At 42.5% G+C, this 22373-nt stretch overlaps 1 protein-coding gene across 1 annotated transcript in view; it reads right to left on the reverse strand.

The window, feature by feature from the left end:
* Positions 1 to 22373, reverse strand: part of LNP1 (leukemia NUP98 fusion partner 1) — a 94570-nt gene that overhangs the window by 44380 nt on the left and 27817 nt on the right. The window contains exons 2-3 of the mRNA XM_088481085.1: positions 21599 to 21859; positions 15197 to 15241 (exon numbers count right to left, since the gene is read on the reverse strand). Of these exons, the coding sequence (XP_088337211.1) occupies positions 15197 to 15241; positions 21599 to 21859 (306 nt within the window). The remainder of the gene's footprint in view (positions 1 to 15196; positions 15242 to 21598; positions 21860 to 22373) is intronic.

The following is a 22373-nucleotide window of genomic DNA, read 5'->3' on the forward strand; positions in this document are numbered from 1 at the left end:
TATGATGATGCAGCATATGTGCTTTATACCGTTTCATTGTTGCCAACATTTAGTTATAATTTCCAATGGCACCTTGCTGCTGGTAAATACGTGTAAGCACACCATGCATGGCAGACCTTGGGTTATCACAATCCATATAGTTAGTTATATGCTCTCTAAAGATAATTATATTTATAATATTAACATGCATCTCAGAATTTGTGAGTTTGCAATCATGACACGGAGGCATTGCTGTGGCATGCTGGGGGCATGATGCATTTTAGCAAAAAGATACCATTTTATTTCCGTCAGGGAAAATACCTCCCAAAGACCAGGATGAATGTGCTGAAATTGAGACGATTAGGGGGCATGGTATGATATTTTTCTGCATTAGACAGACTTATAATCAATAAATATTACCTTTAAAAGCCAAACGAATGAGATTATATAGTGAGAATTGCAGTTATAGACAGAATATGAGATGCTGTACATTGCATTTGGTAAATTTTGAAAACTTTGTACGGACTGTAAGAGACAGCTGGCAAGTTTATGCCGCGTATTATCCATTACACGATTAAACAGTTTGATTGAACGATAACGACATCGTTATCCTTCAATCGCTTGTGAATCAGCCATAAACCGGGCACTTTAATGTCAAAAACGACCAGCGATGCACACGCCTGCTGGTCGTTTTTGACATCTATCATCGCCCGAACATGTTGGTCAACCTGACGACGTTGTCAGGTTGACCATGTTCGGGGATTATTGATGTGCCTAGACTGAACGACTGATTGTTCAGTGTAGGCACATCACAGACTGTGAAACGATTGCACGATTACAATGTCGTAATCGTGCTCTCGTTTCACAGTCGCCTAGTGGATGTACGGCATTACTATATGTATCCAATTTGAGAGGCATGTTCTACCACTGTTGGTTTGTATATACGACTTCCAATGAATACATTGCTTTATGTAGCTGACTTCTGTCTTTTTCATCAACGCCTTCATATCATCCAGGCAGGTTTGTTTCCTGTGGATACAACATAAAAGGGCTCTGTAGGTACATTTGTATCCAATTCACAGTGCAGGGTTTTTGTATGTTCACAGCTTATTAACATAAGCATCACAACCTGGATGATATATAGTCGATGGTGAAAAGCACAGGAAACCTCCAGAAAGGTTATGTGTTTAGATAAAAGTTGCAGAAGGCCATGTACATAACAAAAATATTCAATGTTTGGAGATGTAAGCTCTATGCAAATGGAAGACTCCGCAACCCACTAGAGAATTCCCTTATTTGTCCTTCCCTGGTCTGGCATAAGTGTATTTAAATAAGAGTCAAAACAAATGTATTTTACAAGTTTATTGTTAGTTTTAAAGATCACAGTAAATAATAGAAACATTGTGAATGGTAGCAATATGAACAGCATTAATAGGTAACATAAGAACATTTTCATATAAAAATAAAAGGTAAATACAGAAACCATTAATTTACCAACTAAAGACTAATGCCAAAATAACATACAGATTCTGTGCTACACACATCAAATGGTAACTGTGATGTAAACAACAGAACAGTAAAATCATTAGCTGGGTTTAAGTAATAACTAACAAAAACAAATATATATACTATAATTCAAAGAACTATATGTACATATTGAAATACAGCAGAATACATGTTGATGTTTAATGCAATTATAATTCCTGTAATCAGTTTCCATTGTTATGTACTGCATACACCGCAACATATTAACTTTGGTTTACCGAGACCCATTTCTTCTGCTACATACCGCTAAAGTCTTCCTATTTTCCTGCTGCACTCTCCTGTGCTGAATTATTTACCAGGAATAGATGCTAAAGAATAGCGCCATCTAAAAACGGAACGTTTTGCATTGGTTGACAACCAACAAAGATGTAATTCCCTCAAATGAACGGCTTTCTGAGTCCATGTAATAGGGAAATCAGTGGAGTATGGTCATCACATTGCAGAGTACAGTGTGGAGAGGATTGGGGACCATGGCGGAACCAACAAAGGGCGCATGTAACAGAAAATGCTGCTATCTGGCGTGATTTCAGGCTAGGTGAATAAGTACAAGAGATAGAGTGAGCTTGGTGTGAGGGTCTGGCTATATATTGCAATGTGTTTGAGGAATTCTTCATGATGAAGTATTGTGCAAGGATATCCCTGTCTGTTCCAATTAATATTTATACTAAAAAGTGGCCAGTGGGGCTATGAATATTGCAATGGGTGGTCAAGGATGAAAAAGGTATGTGGGGCAGTGGCCCATTGGTTGTACAAAGCTCAAGGCAGTATTCAGTTTTAGGGTGTGTGTCCATCTCATCTGCCTCCTACCCATTGAACTATCTAATTTGCTCATTTCAAGCCACAGGACGGTCAAAGTTCAATACTCCAGAATGCTTCTCAAAAACATTCAGATGTCAACAGTCATATCCAATAAATAACAGCACTGGTGCCAATGACTACAGCACTCATCCAAGTGAATGCCATCTGCTGCAATGTTGGTTCCTCTGTATGGTTACCCAGAAGTGTCTGGTGCATTGAAAACGATATCAGTCCTAGTGCAAGCGCATGGCTTCATGGAGAATATTCCAAATGGAAAACGTATAATAGAATATTAACTATTAGAAGGAAAAACTGCTTTTCTTTGGCGCCATTTCACCCTTACTTTTTGTCAAATGTCATACCATTGTATATACACAGTAGCCATATCATATAGACAACTGTATGGAATATATGCACAGTACCCCCCTTAGTATAGTCTACACATTATATTGCACTACAGGGCCGTAACTAGGGGTGTGCATAAAAAAAAATATATACATAAATATATATATATATTTATATATATATATATATATATTTATACAGTGCTACTTTTCAGCGGGAACAAGCAGGAACTCAGGACCTGATTCAGACCCGCTCGCTAGGATGCGTTCGCACACAGCCAGCTGATTGTTTGCATTCTGCGCATGCATCGAGATGCGCGTGCACGAACCATTGCGAGTGATCGGAAAGTGTTCGCTGACTGCGCATAGACTGCCCAGCTGAATGAGTGACAGGAGATGCCATTTGTGGGTGGTGACAGGGGCTGGTCACTAGAAACGGGGGTGTGGTGGTGCGAACGCAGGCATACCTGAGCGTCTTAACGCCATTTCAGAGGCGTGCATAATTAAGAGGCAGCATCATACTACACGTCACATGGTTGTATTTCACACTGAATCACTCGTAGTGCTTGTGGTAGGGTATGGTCAGCCATAAGCGCTGCGATCACATCCGATGGTACTCGATGTACTGATGGTTGCATATACTTCCAGGAGATGACGTGCGCAAGTGGGCGTCTTATGAATAGGCTGGTGGGCGTCTGCATACACAATGCGATCACACGCTTAGACATAGTGGGCGTGCTAATGTGTTGCGATCGCTTGCCTTGCTGAAATTTGCATACGCATCTAGCGTGTGAACGCATCTGGTGAGCGAGTCTGAATCAGGTCCTCAGTTCCTGGACCTCTCAATAACTATGTCCTGGGCCAAATTGTATTTTCCATGAGATAAGTTTTATTTTAAAGTCACTTTTGAGTGCCTTCTTTTCTAAATACTATATATATGTATATATATATTAGGGGTGAGCGGGTTCGGATTTCTGAAATCCGAACCCCCCCGAGCCCCCCCGATCCGAGTCCGATCCGAGTCAGGCTCGACTTTTCCCGCCTGACTCGGATCTGACATCGAGGCAAAACGTCATCATCCCGCCTTCCGAGTCTCGCGGGTTTTGGATCCTATATAAGGTACCCGCGTCGGCGCCATTTTCTCACTCGGCTGTGGACAGTGAAGAGGGAGGGTGGGAGTTAGTGCTGTGTAGTGTAGTGTAGTGTAGTGCTGCTGTTGTCCACTACTTCAAAGTCCATAGGGGCTGGCTGTGTTGTGCTGTGCTGCTGTTGTTAATAGGGGCTGTGTCCACTACTTCAAAGTCCATAGGGGCTGGCTGGACTGTGTTGTGCAGTCAGTTCTCCATAGGGGCTGTGTCCACTCCAAAGTCCTGTGCAGTGTCCCAGTCCTAAAGGGGTGCTGTAGTGTTGTCCAGGGGGTGCTCTGTCCATCAGGGGTGCTCCCCCCAAGTGCTAAAAAAATAATATATTTTCTGTGTTTGTGAATTGTGTGCGCAGTAGCCGCACGTGCATCAACAAAGTAGTGCCAAGCGTGCGCCTGTGTCATAAGTAAAGGGCCGGCTGGCTTGACCGTTAAGGGTGCTGTAACCCCCGAAAGTACACTCCAGTCCAAACCAAAAAAAAATTATTTTCTGTGTTTGTGAATTGTGTGCGCAGTAGCCGCACGTGCATCAACAAAGTAGTGCCAAGCGTGCGCCTGTGTCATAAGTAAAGGGCCGGCTGGCTTGACCGTTAAGGGTGCTGTAACCCCCGAAAGTACACTCCAGTCCAAACCTAAAAAAAAATTATTTTCTGTGTTTGTGAATTGTGTGCGCAGTAGCCGCACGTGCATCAACAAAGTAGTGCCAAGAGTGCGCCTGTGTCATAAGTAAAGGGCCGGCTGGCTTGACCGTTAAAGGGTGCTGTAACCCCCGAAAGTACACTCCAGTCCAAACCAAAAAAAAATTATTTTCTGTGTTTGTGAATTGTGTGCGCAGTAGCCGCACGTGCATCAACAAAGTAGTGCCAAGCGTGCGCCTGTGTCATAAGTAAAGGGCCGGCTGGCTTGACCGTTAAAGGGTGCTGTAACCCCTGAAAGTACACTCCAGTCCAAACCAAAAAAAAATTATTTTCTGTGTTTGTGAATTGTGTGCGCAGTAGCCGCACGTGCATCAACAAAGTAGTGTCAAGCGTGCGCCTGTGTCATAAGTAAAGGGCCGGCTGGCTTGACCGTTAAGGGTGCTGTAACCCCCGAAAGTACACTCCAGTCCAAACCAAAAAAAAAATTATTTTCTGTGTTTGTGAATTGTGTGCGCAGTAGCCGCACGTGCATCAACAAAGTAGTGCCAAGCGTGCGCCTGTGTCATAAGTAAAGGGCCGGCTGGCTTGACCGTTAAGGGTGCTGTAACCCCCGAAAGTACACTCCAGTCCAAACCAAAAAAAAAATTATTTTCTGTGTTTGTGAATTGTGTGCGCAGTAGCCGCACGTGCATCAACAAAGTAGTGCCAAGCGTGCGCCTGTGTCATAAGTAAAGGGCCGGCTGGCTTGACCGTTAAGGGTGCTGTAACCCCCGAAAGTACACTCCAGTCCAAACCTAAAAAAAAATTATTTTCTGTGTTTGTGAATTGTGTGCGCAGTAGCCGCACGTGCATCAACAAAGTAGTGCCAAGCGTGCGCCTGTGTCATAAGTAAAGGGCCGGCTGGCTTGACCGTTAAAGGGTGCTGTAACCCCCGAAAGTACACTCCAGTCCAAACCAAAAAAAAATTATTTTCTGTGTTTGTGAATTGTGTGCGCAGTAGCCGCACGTGCATCAACAAAGTAGTGCCAAGCGTGCGCCTGTGTCATAAGTAAAGGGCCGGCTGGCTTGACCGTTAAGGGTGCTGTAACCCCCGAAAGTACACTCCAGTCCAAACCAAAAAAAAATTATTTTCTGTGTTTGTGAATTGTGTGCGCAGTAGCCGCACGTGCATCAACAAAGTAGTGCCAAGCGTGCGCCTGTGTCATAAGTAAAGGGCCGGCTGGCTTGACCGTTAAAGGGTGCTGTAACCCCCAAAGTACACTCCAGTCCAAACCAAAAAAAAATTATTTTCTGTGTTTGTGAATTGTGTGCGCAGTAGCCGCACGTGCATCAACAAAGTAGTGCCAAGAGTGCGCCTGTGTCATAAGTAAAGGGCCGGCTGGCTTGACCGTTAAAGGGTGCTGTAACCCACAAAGTACACTCCAGTCCGAACCAAAAAAAAATTTATTTTCTGTGTTTAGCCGCACGTATATATCAAATCGATATAACATAAATGGAGGACCAAACTTTCTCCGATAAAAATAAAATAGAGAAAGATCAAGAACCACTTCCTCCTAGTGCTGAAGCTGCTGCCACTAGTCATGACATAGACGATAACATGCCATCAACGTCGTCTGCCAAGGCCGATGCCCAATGTCATAGTAGAGGGCACATACAATCCCAAATGGCAAAGTTCAGGAAAATGACCTTGAAAAAGACATTTAAATCAGCTGAAGAGAAACGTAAACTTGCCAATATGCCATTTACGACACGGAGTGGCAAGGAACGGCTAAGGTCGATCCCTAGTATGTTCATGACTAGTGGTTCAGCTTCACATGACGATGGAAGCACTCCTCCCACTAAAAAAATCAAAAGAGTTAAGCTGGCAAAAGCACAGCGAAGAACTGTGCTTTCTAAGAAGATATCACAAATCCCCAAAGAGAGTCCAAGTGTGGTGGTGGTTGCGATGCCTGACCTTCCCAGCACTGGACGGGAAGAGGTGGCTCTTTCCACCATTTGCACGCCCCCTGCAAGTGCTGAAAGGAGCACCCACAGTCCACTTGCTGATATGCAAATTGAAGATGTCACTGTTGAAGTACAACAGGATGAGGATACTGGTGTAGCTGGCGCTGAGGAGGAAGTTGGCGAGGAGGATTCTGATGGTGATGTGGTTTGTTTAAATCAGGCTCCGGGGGAGACAGTTGTTGTCCGTGGGATGAAAAAGCCCATCACGGTCATGCCTGGGCAGAAGACCAAACATTCCACCTCTTTGGTCTGGCAATATTTCTATCCAAATCCGGACAACAACTGTCTTGCCATATGTACCATATGTAAAGGTGAAATAAGTAGGGGTAGGGACGTCAACCACCTAGGAACATCCTCCCTTATACGGCACCTGCAGCGCGTTCATAAAAAGTTACTGTCAAGTTCAGAAACTTTGGCTCAGACCGTAAGCAGTCCAGGGACACCTAAATCCCGTTGTCCTGTTGTATCCAAGCGCCTGCAAACCACACCGTCAACTCCCTCCTCGTCAATTTCCTCCTTAGTCAGGATCGGAAGTAGTCCTGCAGGCCATATCACTGGCATGACTGACTCTCCTATCCGGGATTCCTCCGGAGGATCCTGCATTGCTACGCCTACTGCTGCCGCTGCTGCTGTTGCTGCTGCTGCTGGGAGTCGTTCATCATCCCAGAGAGGAAGTAGGAACACCACTACTTTTACTAAACAATTGACCCTCCAACAGTCCTTAGCGAGGAGGATGAAGTACGACAGCAGTCATCCTGAAGCAAAACGTATAACTGAGGCCTTGACTGCTATGTTGGTGTTAGACGTGCGTCCGGTATCCGCCATTAGTGCAGTGGGATTTAGACAATTGATGGAGGTAGTGTGTCCCCGGTTCCAAATCCCGTCTAGATTCCACTTCACTAGGCAGGCGATACCGAGACTGTACAGAAACGTCAGAAAAAGTGTCCTCAGTGTCCTGAAAAATGCCGTTGTACACAATGTCCACTTAACCACGGACATGTGGACAAGTGGAACAGGGCAGACTAAGGACTATATGACTGTGACAGCCCACTGGGTAGATGTATCACCTTACGCAGCAACAGCAGCAGCGTCACCAGTAGCAGCATCTCAGAAACGCCAGCTCGTTACAAGGCAGGCTACGCTGTGTATCACCGGTTTCAGTAAGAGGCACACCGCCGACAACCTCTTAGAGAAACTGAGGGAAATCATCGCCCAGTGGCTTACCCCACTTAGACTCTCCTGGGGATTTGTGATATCTGACAACGCCACCAATATTGTGCGGGCATTACATCTGGGCAAATTCCAGCACGTCCCATGTTTTGCTCACACAATAAACTTGGTGGTGCAGAATTTTCTGAAAAGCGACAGGGGCGTGCAGGAGACGCTTTGGGTGGCCCGAAAAATTTCTGGCCACTTTCGCCATTCAGCGACTGCGTGCCGAAGACTGGAGCGCCAGCAAACACTCTTGAACCTGCCCCGCCATCACCTGAAGCAAGAGGTTGTGACGCGGTGGAACTCAACCCTCTATATGCTTCAGAGGATGGAGGAGCAGCAAAAGGCCATACAAGCCTATACATCCACCTATGACATAGGCAAAGGAGGGGGTATGCACCTGACTCAAGCGCAGTGGAGAATGATTTCCGTGTTGTGCAAGGTTCTTCAGCCCTTCGAACTTGCCACACGTGAAGTCAGTTCAGACACAGCCAGCTTGAGTCAGGTCATTCCCCTCATCAGGCTTTTGCAGAAGCAGCTGGAGAAAGTGAAGGAGGAGCTAAGACGGAGCGATTCCGCTCGGCATGTGGGACTTGTGGATGAAGCCCTTCATTCGCTTTGCCAGGATTCCAGGGTGGTCAATCTGTTGAAATCAGACCACTACATTTTGGCCACCGTGCTCGATCCTAGGTTTAAAGCCTATGTGGTGTCTCTCTTTCCGGCCGACACAAGCCTGCAGAGGTGCAAAGACCTGCTGGTGAACACACTGTCAGCTGAAGCGGAACGTGACACGTCAACGGCTCCTTCTTCATTTTCTCCCGCAACTGGGGCTGCCAGGAAAAAACTTAGGTATCCTAAGCAACCCGCTGGCGGTGATGCAGGGCAGGCAGGACCAAGTTTGGACATCTGGTCCGGACTGAAGGACCTGGCAACAATTTCTGACATGTCTACTGTCACTGCATATGATACTGTCACCATTGACAGAATGGTGGAGGATTACATCGGTGACAGCATCCAAGTAGGCATGTCAGACAGTCCATACCTGTACTGGCAGGAAAAAGAGGCAATTTGGAGGCCCCTGTACAAACTGGCTCTATTTTACCTGAGTTGCCCCCCCTCCAGTGTGTACTCCGAAAGAGTGTTTAGTGCAGCCGGGAACCTTGTCAGCGAAAGGCGTAGGAGGTTGCTTCCACAGAATGTGGAGAAGATGATGTTCATCAAAATGAATTATCAGCTCTTCCAGGGAGACCAGCCTCCAGAAGGTACAGAGGGACCTGTGGTGGTGGATTCAAGTGGGGACGAGTTAATACTTTGTGAGGATGAGGATGTACACACTGAAGAGGGTGAGGAATCGGTGGATGAGGAGGATGAGGATGACATCTTGCCTCCGTAGAGCCAGTTTGTGCAGGGACACATTAATTGCCAGCTTGTTTTGTGGGGGCCCAAACGAACCAATCATTTCAGCCACAGTTGTGTGGCAGACCCTGGCGCTGAAATGATTGATTTGTTAAAGTGTGCATGTCCTGTTTATACAACATAAGGGTGGGTGGGAGGGCCCAAGGACAATTCCATCTTGCACCTCTTTTTTTCTTTGCATTATGTACAGTTTGGGGCCTAGTTTTTCTAACTGCCATCCTGCCTGCCACTGCAGTGTCACTCCTAGATGGGTCACGTGTTTGTGCCGCCCACTCGTGTCGCTTAGCATAGTCATCCAGCTACCTCGGTGCAACCTTTTGGACATAAAAACACTATTGTGAGGTGTGAGGTGTTCAGAATAGACTGGAAATGAGTGGAAATTAAGGTTATTGAGGTTAATAATAGCATAGGAGCAGAAAAACCTACAAATTCTGTGATTTTAGCTGTTTTTATGCTTTTTTTCAAAAAAATACAGATCCAAAACACAAAACCCAGAACCCAAAACACGGAAGGGTGGTTTTGGCAAAACCAATCCAGATCCAAAACACGAAGAAAGATCCAGATCCAAAACCAAAACACAAAACACGAAAAGTGGCCGGTGCACACCCCTAATATATATATATATATATATATATATATATATATGTTTCTATAATATATATATATATATATATTTATATATATACATTTTATATATCCACCCCCAGTTCCTGAACGTATTTTACCAGAAAAATAGCCCTGTATATATATACACCCCTTGATGAAGTCCCGCAGTGGATGAAACGCGTTGGGTTAGCTGCCTCTTGCCTGATGAACTAATACAGATAAGCACTATATGAACTTTCTGAAGAACTTTTACTGAATTTTAAACAGTTTTAGAACTTTTAAAACACCATCTGATGAAGTTTTAGCATGTTTGTTCATATATATACATCCCTTTGTGCTTTTAGAAATATTTATTTGATGATACTAATAGAGTATTAACTTTGGCTTTTTAAATATTTATTAGCACGCCTTGCACTTTATGGGCGGAATTCAATTGATTTCGTGGCCCGCATCTCCCGTCTAAAGTGACAGGAGATCGCGGGCCGCTATTCAATTGTGCCAGAATGTCACGCTGATCGCGCCCATAGAGGTCAGGTTTAGCCGCGTAAAGCAGCTAAACCCGACCAAAGTGCTGGGCGCGATCGCGAAAAGTGATGTTTGGGCGCCCAAACATGTCACTTTTTGCACATTTCAGCTCTCATACCCCAGCTGCGAGCTGAAGTGTAGCGCTTGGCAGCTGATCGCGCCCGACAGGAGCAAGAATAGAATAGCTCCGTCGGGCGCGATAGGGCTGGAGAGAATTGAATTCCGCCCTATGTCTAACATAACTTTGCACTTATTGTGTTAATATGAGTATATAGCAAGTTGCTGTATACAAGGACATATGTCCGTTCTGTTTTTACATTTTGTTGCGTTTATCAAATAGATACATGGTATCTCTGAATATTTATTATTTGTAGCTTTGTTACTTTATATATTTTGCACTTTTGCACATTTGCACATCGCTTGGTTTATTTTACGTCAGTCGCTATATACCTAGCAAATTTACGCTATTTATACCTAAGGATTTTCCAAAGTCTGTTTACTCTAGGTTCAGCTGACACTCTATATTGATTGGGAGAACGTATTTTTACACTATATTTTCTTACTATCCTCTAAGCAGTGAGTAAAGTTGGCGCCATTACCTTCATCTATCTGATATATATATATATATATACACACATACAGAAAATTCAAATCCACTTACATAATTACTATAGTACAGTAGTAATAATAACAATTACGGTAACTGGGACATTCCCTATGTATCACTATCGGCAGGTGTTTAATTTAATTTTTCTGTCAATGTTTTATACGGTTTATATATGTGATTATATTCATTATTGATTTAGCAGCGCTCACTTGGTGAAATGATTTTTTTCTTTTCCATTTGTGTTGTCATATTGTAAAATTGGAGGTTAGCAATTCCTCCTGGAGGGAGCAGCAGCCTAATCAAGTAAAAGACTACTTTAAGCTAGACATACATTTTGTGTGTTTATATATCTTCACATGTTTATATATCTTCACACACCAGCTATCAGTTTGAACACTTCTCACTATTGACTGTGAATGTCACAAAGTCATTTCTGAACTATAGGATTTCATGTATCACGTATACACTGACTTTCACATAAACAAGCATTATCTGTTCATAACTGGCTTCTGTACATTATACAGTCAATTTGGTTTACTACAATAACAATGTTATATTATTTCTAAAATATAATTGATCTGTTCCCTCTAATCTATTTTATATATATTTGTTTCAACAACAACTAGTATAGTCTATTGATTTTAAGGCTGCTACTGTACAAAAAAAAATGTGTAGCAACTCACATCATCCAATCAAATGTTTGTTTTTCAAAAGTTTACATTGCAGTGGATAAAAAATAATTTCTTATTGGCTGCTATGTGTTACTGTACATCTGTGCTTCTTATGATACAAATATAGTGGGGGACATTTCTGCCAATTGTTCCACAGGTAACAGAAGAAAGTAAATTATAACCCATAGCAACAAGCCAGTCAGTAGCTTTTATTTCCTAAACTGTATTGGAAAAAAAACAGTAATCAATTGGTTGCTAGGGGCATATCGTGGTATTAATATAAGTCACTGGGGCACGGGTACCAATAAGAGTCTGTACCGGCGATCAGGAAGAAGTAAAGTGATTCCATTCCCAATAATACCTCTTTTTCACCAAAAACTCGTCCCGACCTGGGTTTTCAGACATGGTTCCAACCCAGGTCAGACCCCGTTTACACAGCACCATCGACCTGGGTTATTCTCAAGTCAGCCCCGTTCACAATGAACCTGAGTCTGCCCTGCTAAACTTGTGAGGTCATAAAATGTGGGAGGTGACTGCTCCACAACCACCAATCAGCTCATTTTAGGCATGGCCCAGGATGAATAACCCGGGTCACGCCATTTCCATTGCACCATTATCTGGGTCCATCCTGGGTCCGACCTTGGTAGCTACCTGGGTTGGATTGCAGAGTCACTAGACCCGGGTTATTTTTCAGGGACCCTTTCACACTGAGCTGAAACCCGGGTAAACCCAGCAATAACCCAGGTTTTGCTGTGGTGTAAAAGGGGTATAACTCTATTCCCACATTCCGGACCCCCTTGAAGCTTTTGCTCATGCGTGGCTTTCAAGTTGCTCATTGGCAGTGAGGTCAAATGTCATACCATTTCATGCAATGCGCAGTGGGACCTTCTACAGCCCACCACAGAGGGGATCGCAAGAGGTCTCGCAGACTGGACAGCCCCATTGTAAGTACAACGGGCTAATGTTTTGCGGATTTTGTTAAATTCCGTCCCCATAGAACGTTATTAGACTGGCTGCTGTGGGGGCTGGCTATATCTCCTACTTTCTGTATTGGCACATAAGAGATACTTAATTCTGCCCCTAAACATGCAAATGCATCCGTTTTTATTCTAAGGGCAGAATTGATTAATAAATATGCCCCTAAATGTTACTTGTGTATTATAATAAATAGATTAACTACACAAGAAGCCAGTTCCGCATCAGCCTTTCAGAAATCAGTCCTTTATTTCAAATAATTAATTTTTACATTAAAAATAATCCAAAGAAGTGAATGTTTAAAACATCATAGTAAAATAGTTTTGCATTACAGAAGAGTTCCCCGCAACAATTTGGTAGACTCAAAGGTTACAGTTTGTCAGCATAGTAAGTGTACATTTTATCATATTAAATATTACAATACTGTATGGTTTGGCACTGGTCGCACTACCCTAGTTACGGCCCTGTGGTTTGGTACTTACAAGGCCATTAATGGTATATGACATTGCATCCTAACAGCCTTGTGCAAACGTCTACTAGTCAGATCTCAACACATGATTTTGTTCCACAGCTAAACTCTGTTTATTCAGTTATTTGTTAGTAGCCATCAACACTAAAATCATACCTCCCAACATTGTGGAGATTTTTAATGAAAGACGTGACCGTGGGACACTGGGAACCTGTACAGCATAGTATGTGGCCTTGCCACTGAACACTGTTCTATACAAAAAATACCCTCTCTCCCCCTCGCAAATCAGAATGAACGCCCTTATCGTGGGACGCCGAGAGAGTCCCCTTAAATCATAATGTATGCTAAAATAACAGTGTTGATTAACGTGTACTTGTTACCTACACAAAAGGGAGGAAACACGTTTGTGGGCCAAATTAATATTCAGCATAAAATCAATTAGTTCATAGTGAGGTATAAGGCACTACTTCCTAGTGACATTACTGAGCCATAAAACAATAGTTTCTAGGGACATATATGCATTAGGAACAAGTGACATCACTGAGGCATACAGCACTAGTTCCTAGTTACATCACTGAGGCACTAGTACCTAATGACATCACTGAGGCATATGCATTATGAACTAGTGACATCACTGAGGCAAACAGCAATACTTGCTAGTGACATCACTGAGGCATACGGCATTAGAAACTAGTGACATCACTGAGGCACACAACACTATTTCCTAGTGACATAAGTGAGGCTTACATCAATAGGAACTAGTGTCATAGAGGCATAAAGCACTATTTTGTAGTGATTTAACTTACAGGCATGTGTCAAAAGGAACTAGTAACATAATTGAGGCATTCGGCACTAGTTCCTAGTGACATCACTGACGCATATGTCATTAGGAATTAGTGACATCACTGAGGCATACAGCATTAGAAACAAGTTCCGTCACTGAGGCATAAGATACTAGGAACTACTGAAATGATAGACTGCATTCTCATCATTACTGGTTCAAATTACAAAAGGGGCGGCTTAAGAGAAACACATGTATTCCAATATTTTAAAATAAAAATAAGGACCAAGAAAACACTAAACATGTTTCACCAAACCGTGCACTGATCTGTCCAAGCCCCGGCCAAATCCATCCAACCCTGCTTTGCAAATTTATCCATAGGTCATACTCTTTCATGGTTGGAAATATTTCCATCAGAACTTGGACTATTGGGTATATGTACACATAGGTCAAAATGTACTGCAACTAACTAAAATATATTGATTTTAATTCAGCATAAGCCATAACTTTTAGAAATAAAATATGAAGTGAAGGATCCTAAGGCCATATTCTATTTAAAGCTTATTTTCTAAAATAGTGCAAATAAAATGTACGCTATAACCTCGTGAGACCAATCAGATATTAGCTTACATTAAGTAATTAATTAATTGCACAAGACTGCTAAAAGCTATCTGGATACTGGAAGCATACCTTGCAAGAGCCTTAATTTTCCTGTGACAATCCCTATAAAAAAAAGCCAAAATCATCATGGTTTTGCCTTTTTCAAAAGTTTGCGCTTTAAATATAGCAGGTAAACTGCAGAAATCTTGCTTCTGCCTGCAACACGCAGGCTATCATATATACCCCTATGTCATTAAATGAGGCCCAATTGACATCATAATAAAACTTAATTGATAGGGTTACCAAACATACGTACTCTGACAGCCAAAGGACCGGAGACAGATATCATCTGGCAGAGTGAGAGATTAGTAAAAATTCAACTTCTACTTTAAAATCTCTTGTTAATTAGCTTATTAAAAATGTGAATAATTTAAATATTTAGAAGGATAGGCATTTCCATGGGCTTAATTACCATAGGAGCAAGGGGTGCAACTGCTATGGGGCTCAGAGCTGTGTGGGGCCCATCTACCTTGTCAAAGTTACATGTGTTACATACATGTTTCACCATTTGGGTGGTACAAAGAAGCCCTTACAAACTTTTGTTATGGGGGCCTTCAAATCCCTAGTTACGCCCCTGGGCATTTTTACATTATTATACTAAAAGGAAAATAATTTTTTATGTTCCCTGCAGCATATTACATTATATAGAACAAACTATGTATGATAGATTCCATTTAATGAAGGGTGACTCCATTGACAAACAATGTATCATTTTCCCATGGTGCTGGAAGCAGTGTCACTTTTTTTCTCTTTGAAAAGAAAGAATGTTTTTTCTTTACGGGATTGATGGGGGACTTGAAAGAAATGGGCGGCATCATCCCCTACCTTCTCTATGCCGGACGAGTTCCTCCTGGGTATGGAGTGCTCTCCCTTTCGTAGGAAGACAAAGAAGAAATGGAAATTAAATAATAGTAAAACATAATATTACCTATTGGATTAGAATGCTTTAAAAATGTCATATCTTGTTTTGTAAATAGAATATGTACATGTTTGTGTGATGAAGTCTCAATTGACACTTGTGTGACCAAAGGCGAAACGTGGTCTATGCATCGATTCGATGACTTTCCAATGGTGGTGTTATGTGGACTGGATTGGATATTTACTCCATTTAGGTAAAGAAACTCAGGTAAGATATTTACTTACTTTGTTTTATATACACTTCCATTTGTCCCTTTTTGTAATAAATAATAATTTGGATGTACTATACTATGTTTGTCAATCATTTTTTTTTTAATTGACATTATACCTGAGGACCTTGATATTGGGAAGCTAATCACCTGTCTTGGAAAGGTTTATCTTCTATGGAGGAATCCGGTACATGGTTACAATTAGCTTATGCTATTTATTTAGTGGTATGACAAGGCCACATTAATTTATAATTTATCACTGAATGTATTTACATAAATGTTGCAATAGGAGGTGCCTTTTTGTCAGGGCCGGCTCTTGGGGCGTTTGACCAGTGAGGTCGGACAGAGGCACCAGCCCATAGAGGGCACAGTCCTCCCATCTGTCCCGATTTCACTGGTTCAGTCCTGTTTTTCGGGAACTGTCCTGCTGTTCCACCTGTGGGCTGAAGTCTCTTGCGGGCGGTCGGGAGGTTGGGGCAGAGAGCAGCGGTGTAGGTGAAGCCCGAAGGCTTCCATTCAGTGCAGGTAGACGGCTGGGGACAGCCCAGTGGCAGACGGAGTACTGGGCTGGCCCCCAGCATGACGTAAAATTGGAGGTGTGCCATGTGGACACGCAACCAAATTTGTGCGGGGATTGGGAGGTTAGGTTTAGGCACTAGAGGGGAGGTTAGGTTCAGGCACCGGGGAGGGAAGGTTAGGGTTAGGGTAGGGAGAGTGGGAGGGTTAGGATATCGAACCGACAGGTGTCAGTATCCTAACCCCGTTGGGATGGCGTTGATGGGATTTTGACTGCCGGGATCTAGTACCTATCTGGCATGGGACATAATTAGAAATTGTTTGGCCCCACCCACGGCAATATTACTTTTTGTGGATTTTCTTTCAACACTGCCTGCAGGCTTATCCACTCACAAATATAGATATACGGATCCGGATTTTTGAAATCCGAACACACCCAAATTTAGGGGTCCCAAGTAGAACCGGGTCAAGGTTCGGATTCACTTTTATGAACAGGGTCCCTGATTTGTTGCTGGTTCGGAACTCGGATTTAAACCCAAACTTGTATTTGGATTCGGACATTTTAGCTGTTTTTATCCAGTTTTATTGATTTTTTTCCGAATCCAAAACCAAAACACGAAGATCAATCCAGATCCAAAACCAAATCATGGTGGTCCGCGCATATTTCTACTCTCAATACACTAACATTTCTATAAAATTTTAATTATTATAGCACCTTGATAAGGTATGGAGCTTATTGCTTCCTGCAACCATATAAATGAATGACGACAAACAGCACCTTGCAGCTCATAGCACCGCTGCAGTCAAGGGCGTTTCAAGAGAGGAGGGGGCCCCTTCCTCTCTGTCCGGTGGCCGGCAGTGCATTGAGCTGTGCGCGGTCAGCGCCGGAGTTATAGACTCTGGGCACTAGAGTACGCCCAGAGTCTATAGAGTATGCACAGGTCACCGGGGAAAATGGCCACGGTGGGCATTTTCCCTGTACTGCGCATGCGCAAACAATGGGAAAATGGCCGCAGTGGCCATTTTCCAGTAGTTTTTATAGCGCCGGACCCCCGCACCGACGTGGGACTCCGGAGAGGTAAGTAATACTATGGGTGCAGGGTGTGCAGTGCGGGACCCACCTGGACCCAGGGGCCCGTGTGCCGCGCACACCCTGCACCCATTATAATTACGGGGCAGTTACCCTGTAGCCTGCACAGCCAGTCGGAGTGCTCTAAGGCAGTGCTATAATTCCTGTTGCCAGCGGCCCCTTCCCCTCAAAGTGATGTCATGACATCATGTTTTTGGGGGATAGGGCCGGCTCAGGGTGCAAAATTGACCTGCTTCAGCACTGTCATATGTAATAGGTAGCTTTAAACATACAAAAGTTACAATCCTAGTGTCTTCTCAGCCCACTCTCATGAATAATTTAAGATATAAATTCAGCTTAAAATTGTTTTATACTAGTTGTGGGTCAATATTAGAACTAGGGGATGGCAATTTACCAATTACAATGAAGTGCGGGTCCTATAATGACTTAATAAATGAAAGAAAATGACTAGTGTGGCATTTTACCTAATCCTAACATTGAATTTAAATTTCAGAGTAAATATAAACAAAGTGCTAACAAAAGGTATAGACATTTTTTTAAATTGTGCATATAAAAACACAGTTCATTTATTGTTATTACATGTAGTGTGCTGGTTAGTACGGATCATTTAATAACATGCTGCCTGTAATTAAACTATTCACAATAATCAGTGCACTAATTATAACAAGTGCATTATATATAAGTGGAGTATAGAAAGAACTGGCTGTACTTATGTGTAGCATTTTGAAATAAATAATAAATACAATTGCAGATTCAGTATAAATTCAATTATTGCAGTATTAAAGAAAATCTCATAACACCTACAAGGTTTATAAGCACAATTGAGATTATTCAAGCATTTATGAAGCAGTCACCACAGTTAAAGGGAAGGGGCCTTTTCTTTATATCAACTCCCTTTGTGTGACTTAAAATGTTGTGTTATACCTACAGAAACGGGCTATTGAGAAGTTATTATAATTGTTTAAAATAGAGAATAAATCACAGTGCTCGGATAGCTTGCACTTCGTCCTGTGATAAAGTCAGTACACCCGAAGAAAAACACTAGAAAGGAAGGATTTTATGCTACCATGCCGCGGAAGGGAACCCTTGTGTGCTACACCCAGTGGTCGCTCCAGAGGTGGGGCTGCAGCGCAGTCCAAAATTCATATATCCAACTGCCACCCCAAACACTGCCAAACATCATCAGCCAAAACTCACTGGCAGTTGGTGTGGCTCCTCTATTTAAATTTTGGACTGCGCTGCAGCCCCACCTATGGAGCCGCCAATAGTTACTCTGAAAGATGGGTCCCATGTATCCTCCTGTCTGGAATGATAATCATTGGTGATATTTTCAGACACATTATAGAGGTGGCAGTCAAACCGCACTGTGGCACATTTGGATTTACCGCCATCTATTCCTGGTCATTATAATAAGAACATTCACAGAGAAGGGTGAAAGCTGGCTTCCTAACACATACACAGTACATTACAACGAGTGTGGTTTAATAAGCTCCCCTGGGATTGATTCCCTGACTGCTTACATCATCATCATTGGTCCATAGGCACCATTTACATAAATCCTGGACTACACTATGGGCATACTTCTGAATTGCACGCAAAAGCGCACACAGCAGCATCTATTGGCGTTCCACCGTATTTGAGTTTATGCAAATGGTCTAGAAACCCCTTCCCTTATGTACATTCGTGTGGCCGACTGTGCAAGGACTGAGACGCCCAGTTTGTGTGCCCGCGCACGCTGTAATACAGATTGGTGGATCCCTACACACCACAGTCGGTAGCACCATTGAAACTTGCACCAGCCCTATGTCAGGTGCAGTTTCTCTGTCTGACTATGGCCTCCTATGCTTGTGGCTGTGCGACTGTGAACGCAGCCGCTTGCATTGACACACTCTATAATGCGCAGATGAGATGGACCATTCACCATGCACTACTAGCAACCTCCCAGCTATCGCCTAGGAGCGCCCGTCACTTTTCCGCCACCTTTGTCATATCGTCTGATTAGATTGCAACTTTGTGCGTTCACTCTATGTAATGCAAATGCTGTAGGAGTTTTTTTAAGACATTTTTGCGCATGCACTGTTGCAAATAATCACTCAACTACATGGACATTGGTATTGTCTGTGACCCAAAATCAGACCCTATATATTTACGTGGTCATCAAGCAGGATCTATTTCCAGCTATATACTTGCTATTATTAATCCTTTTGGAATTATCTCTTATTGTGCTGGTAGTTTTACCAGTTGAATATCAGTGGCGCTATTTTTCATTTCTTTTTATTATTGTATATGTAATGTATATTATGAAATTGTTATTTTTTTATAATCATGTTTAGATTTGAGTTTTTGACCATTTCCCAGCTCTGTGGTTTATTCTCTATTTTTATATTTCTGGTTCGCTCCCGTACACAGCTGATAGGACTTATTTCCATATAAAATACCCCCTTTACCTTGGCCAATACATCCTGTTGAAGCTTTGGATAAAATGCTGGTGTGAAACGCGTTGGTATTCCTATATTGTTAGTAACTTGAGCTTTTATTTTTTTTTTTTACTAATAGCAAAGTATTCTTGTGTACGCTGAGTTTATGGCAGATCTTTATGTCTGATCGGACATAGCACTACTAATAGTGGTCTGGCACTGTGCCAGATTATACTGTGTATATCTCTGAGAAAATGGAGATGGAGGCACTTTCCTGATACTTTCTGCAGAGTCGGTGGAGAGGAAAGAATGGTCTATGGGTGCAGGATAAGCAGTTTGGGGCCCTCTGTACCCAGTGGTCCATGAGCACTGCACACCCTGATACGCCCTGATACCTTGCTACTAGGTCACTTTCCCAAGTTATTGTATTCTGAGCAAAGAATCACAACTGAATACAATTGTAAAAAATTATACCTGTCCAAAATGGTGATACCTGCAAGCATTCCACTTAACATAATGATATATAATGTATTGTTTTATACATTCATTCCTTAATGTTTACATTCAGAATTACAAAGGGAAAATATAGGACTACAGTCCTTTTAAAATAAGCCACCAGGATTTGTATTGAGACGCCGACCAAGGGCTTCGCAAATCCAAGCTATTGTGTACAAAGACTTGGAGGGGACTGAAGCACGTAGCAGCTGCATTCTATACACCGCCCGCCCGCCGGAGTGACGTCATCGATCACGGCCCGCCAAAGCCCAGATGCACCAGGAGAGCAGACTGTAGGAGCCATGCTGAACCATCCCTAACCTCCTCCACATCCACCAGGAGGACAGAGAAAGGGTAAGCTAGGGTCAGCACAGCCCCTGGACTGTTATGGCAAATGGTCCCCACCACATATTTACAAAGAGCTATAAGCATTGCTACTAACAACCCTCTTTTTTGACAGGTGCCGCTCATATTGAATTATATTTGCTTTTTTTTTTTAAATCTCCCCTTTTTTTAAAACTTATTTCACTTTTGTATTTCAATTTTATTCATTATATTATTTTATTTATATATATTCAGTTTTATATTTATTTTTATTAGATCAATCAATTATTGAAGTTCTGAATAATCCTATGGTTACTCAGAATGACTGCCACAACTGAGACCGTGGAGCATTTGCAAGTGCGTACTTTATCACTGTGACAGTCTGCGACATGCCCCCAAAATGGTCGCGACACATCTGCTTTTCGTCGCTACTGTCCCCCTTTACCACCCACAAACTTTTCCTGACTATCAATCACTCAACTGCGTAAACATCGGAATTTCATCCATCTCTGAATCTGGCCCAGAGTCATCTATGCAACATGTGAGCTTAAAGCTATTTCAGTTGCTAGGTGAAGCGTGCGGGCCCATCCCAGTAGGAGTATCAGTACCAAGCTGGATATATCACAAGAAGGTGTTATAGGTGAAAAGTCGTAAGAGAAAAAAATATGCTGGAAATATACAATTGGGATATGATTTAATATATCAGCTTTGGTTGATATTTTTATTATTCCATTATTACTTCCTACATTCCTACAATATTTTAAACACAAAGGGCCTGATTCAGGGGCAGAAGTGCCAGTACCAGCATCTATTGGCGGTCGCCTGCCTACGACTGTATGCAAATGCCGATACTAACTCCTTCCCTTGTGTACATCCATGCAACCGAATCGACTGAGATGCACAATTTAAGCGCCAGTACAAGCTGTAATACCAATTGGTGCGTCCTTAAATGCCACCATCGGTCACGCTATCGGGAACTTGCACCAACCCTATGGCAGGTGCAGTTTCTCCATCCGTGTATGGCCTAGCGTGTTTGCGCCTCTGTATGCAGCCACTTTCCCTGACATTAATCGATATCTGTGACTTCACGTAGACAATGGGGATTAGCATGAAATCGGCAGACATCGGCAGTGCGCACACCTCTGACTCAGGCGCAAGATGTTTTACTGCAAATCAGTATTTCTGTCATGTCTGTAACATCATGAAAAAGGTCAATAGCCTCTGATGTATCTACTGATCCTTGTTTGAAATCACCTACCAGGGACGTGGAGCGTTTTGTCCTAAAGCGCAGCTGCTTTTCGAATAATTCAGAGAATTCCTGTATGGAATTTGATCGTTTTTTCTGTCCCTTGCTCTCAGGCACTGAGGCATCCACTGACAAGACTTTGCTTATTTTAGTGTAGTTGTTGCATTTGTTGTCCTTTTCCTCTCGAGTCTCCTTGTAGCCCTTCAGATATACCGGAGATGGTGCCTTGGAAACCAGATGGAATTTGGTGACGTGCATTGCAGACAGCTGGGCCTGGAAAAGGAGCATACAATTATTATAGAGTGTGCATTACTTATTGCATACAACATACTTATTGCATACAAAGTGATCATATTATGATAATAACACTAGAGAAATCAATCTTAAAGAGATCTGCGTAATGAAACACAAGTAGTGGAACTTATATATATATGAAGGTGACCTAGAAGCGCTGCAGGCATAGTAAGGGAGAGCAGTTCAAGATCAGAAACAAGGTGTACCCACACCTAAAAACAAATCGATATAAAAAAAGATGTATCTAATCTCAAGCGCTACCCTTAATTAAAAGAGTATCTTCTTATTGTGACGGTATAATACCATAAACGCATAGAAAAGGTTAATATGTATACATTTAATAAAAAATCAACAGACTAAAATACAAGGTTTAAAAGATGAGTTATAATCCACGATATTTAGATATTCAAATAGTAGCAAACGGTCTCACAATGAATAGATGTATATAATATAAATATTCATAATAGCAGCAGAATATCTTTGGGTGAATAAA

Source organism: Taudactylus pleione, unplaced genomic scaffold, assembly GCF_031769625.1.
Source record: "Taudactylus pleione unplaced genomic scaffold, aTauple2 ptg000262l, whole genome shotgun sequence".
In the NCBI taxonomy this organism is placed as follows: Eukaryota; Metazoa; Chordata; class Amphibia; order Anura; family Myobatrachidae; genus Taudactylus; species Taudactylus pleione.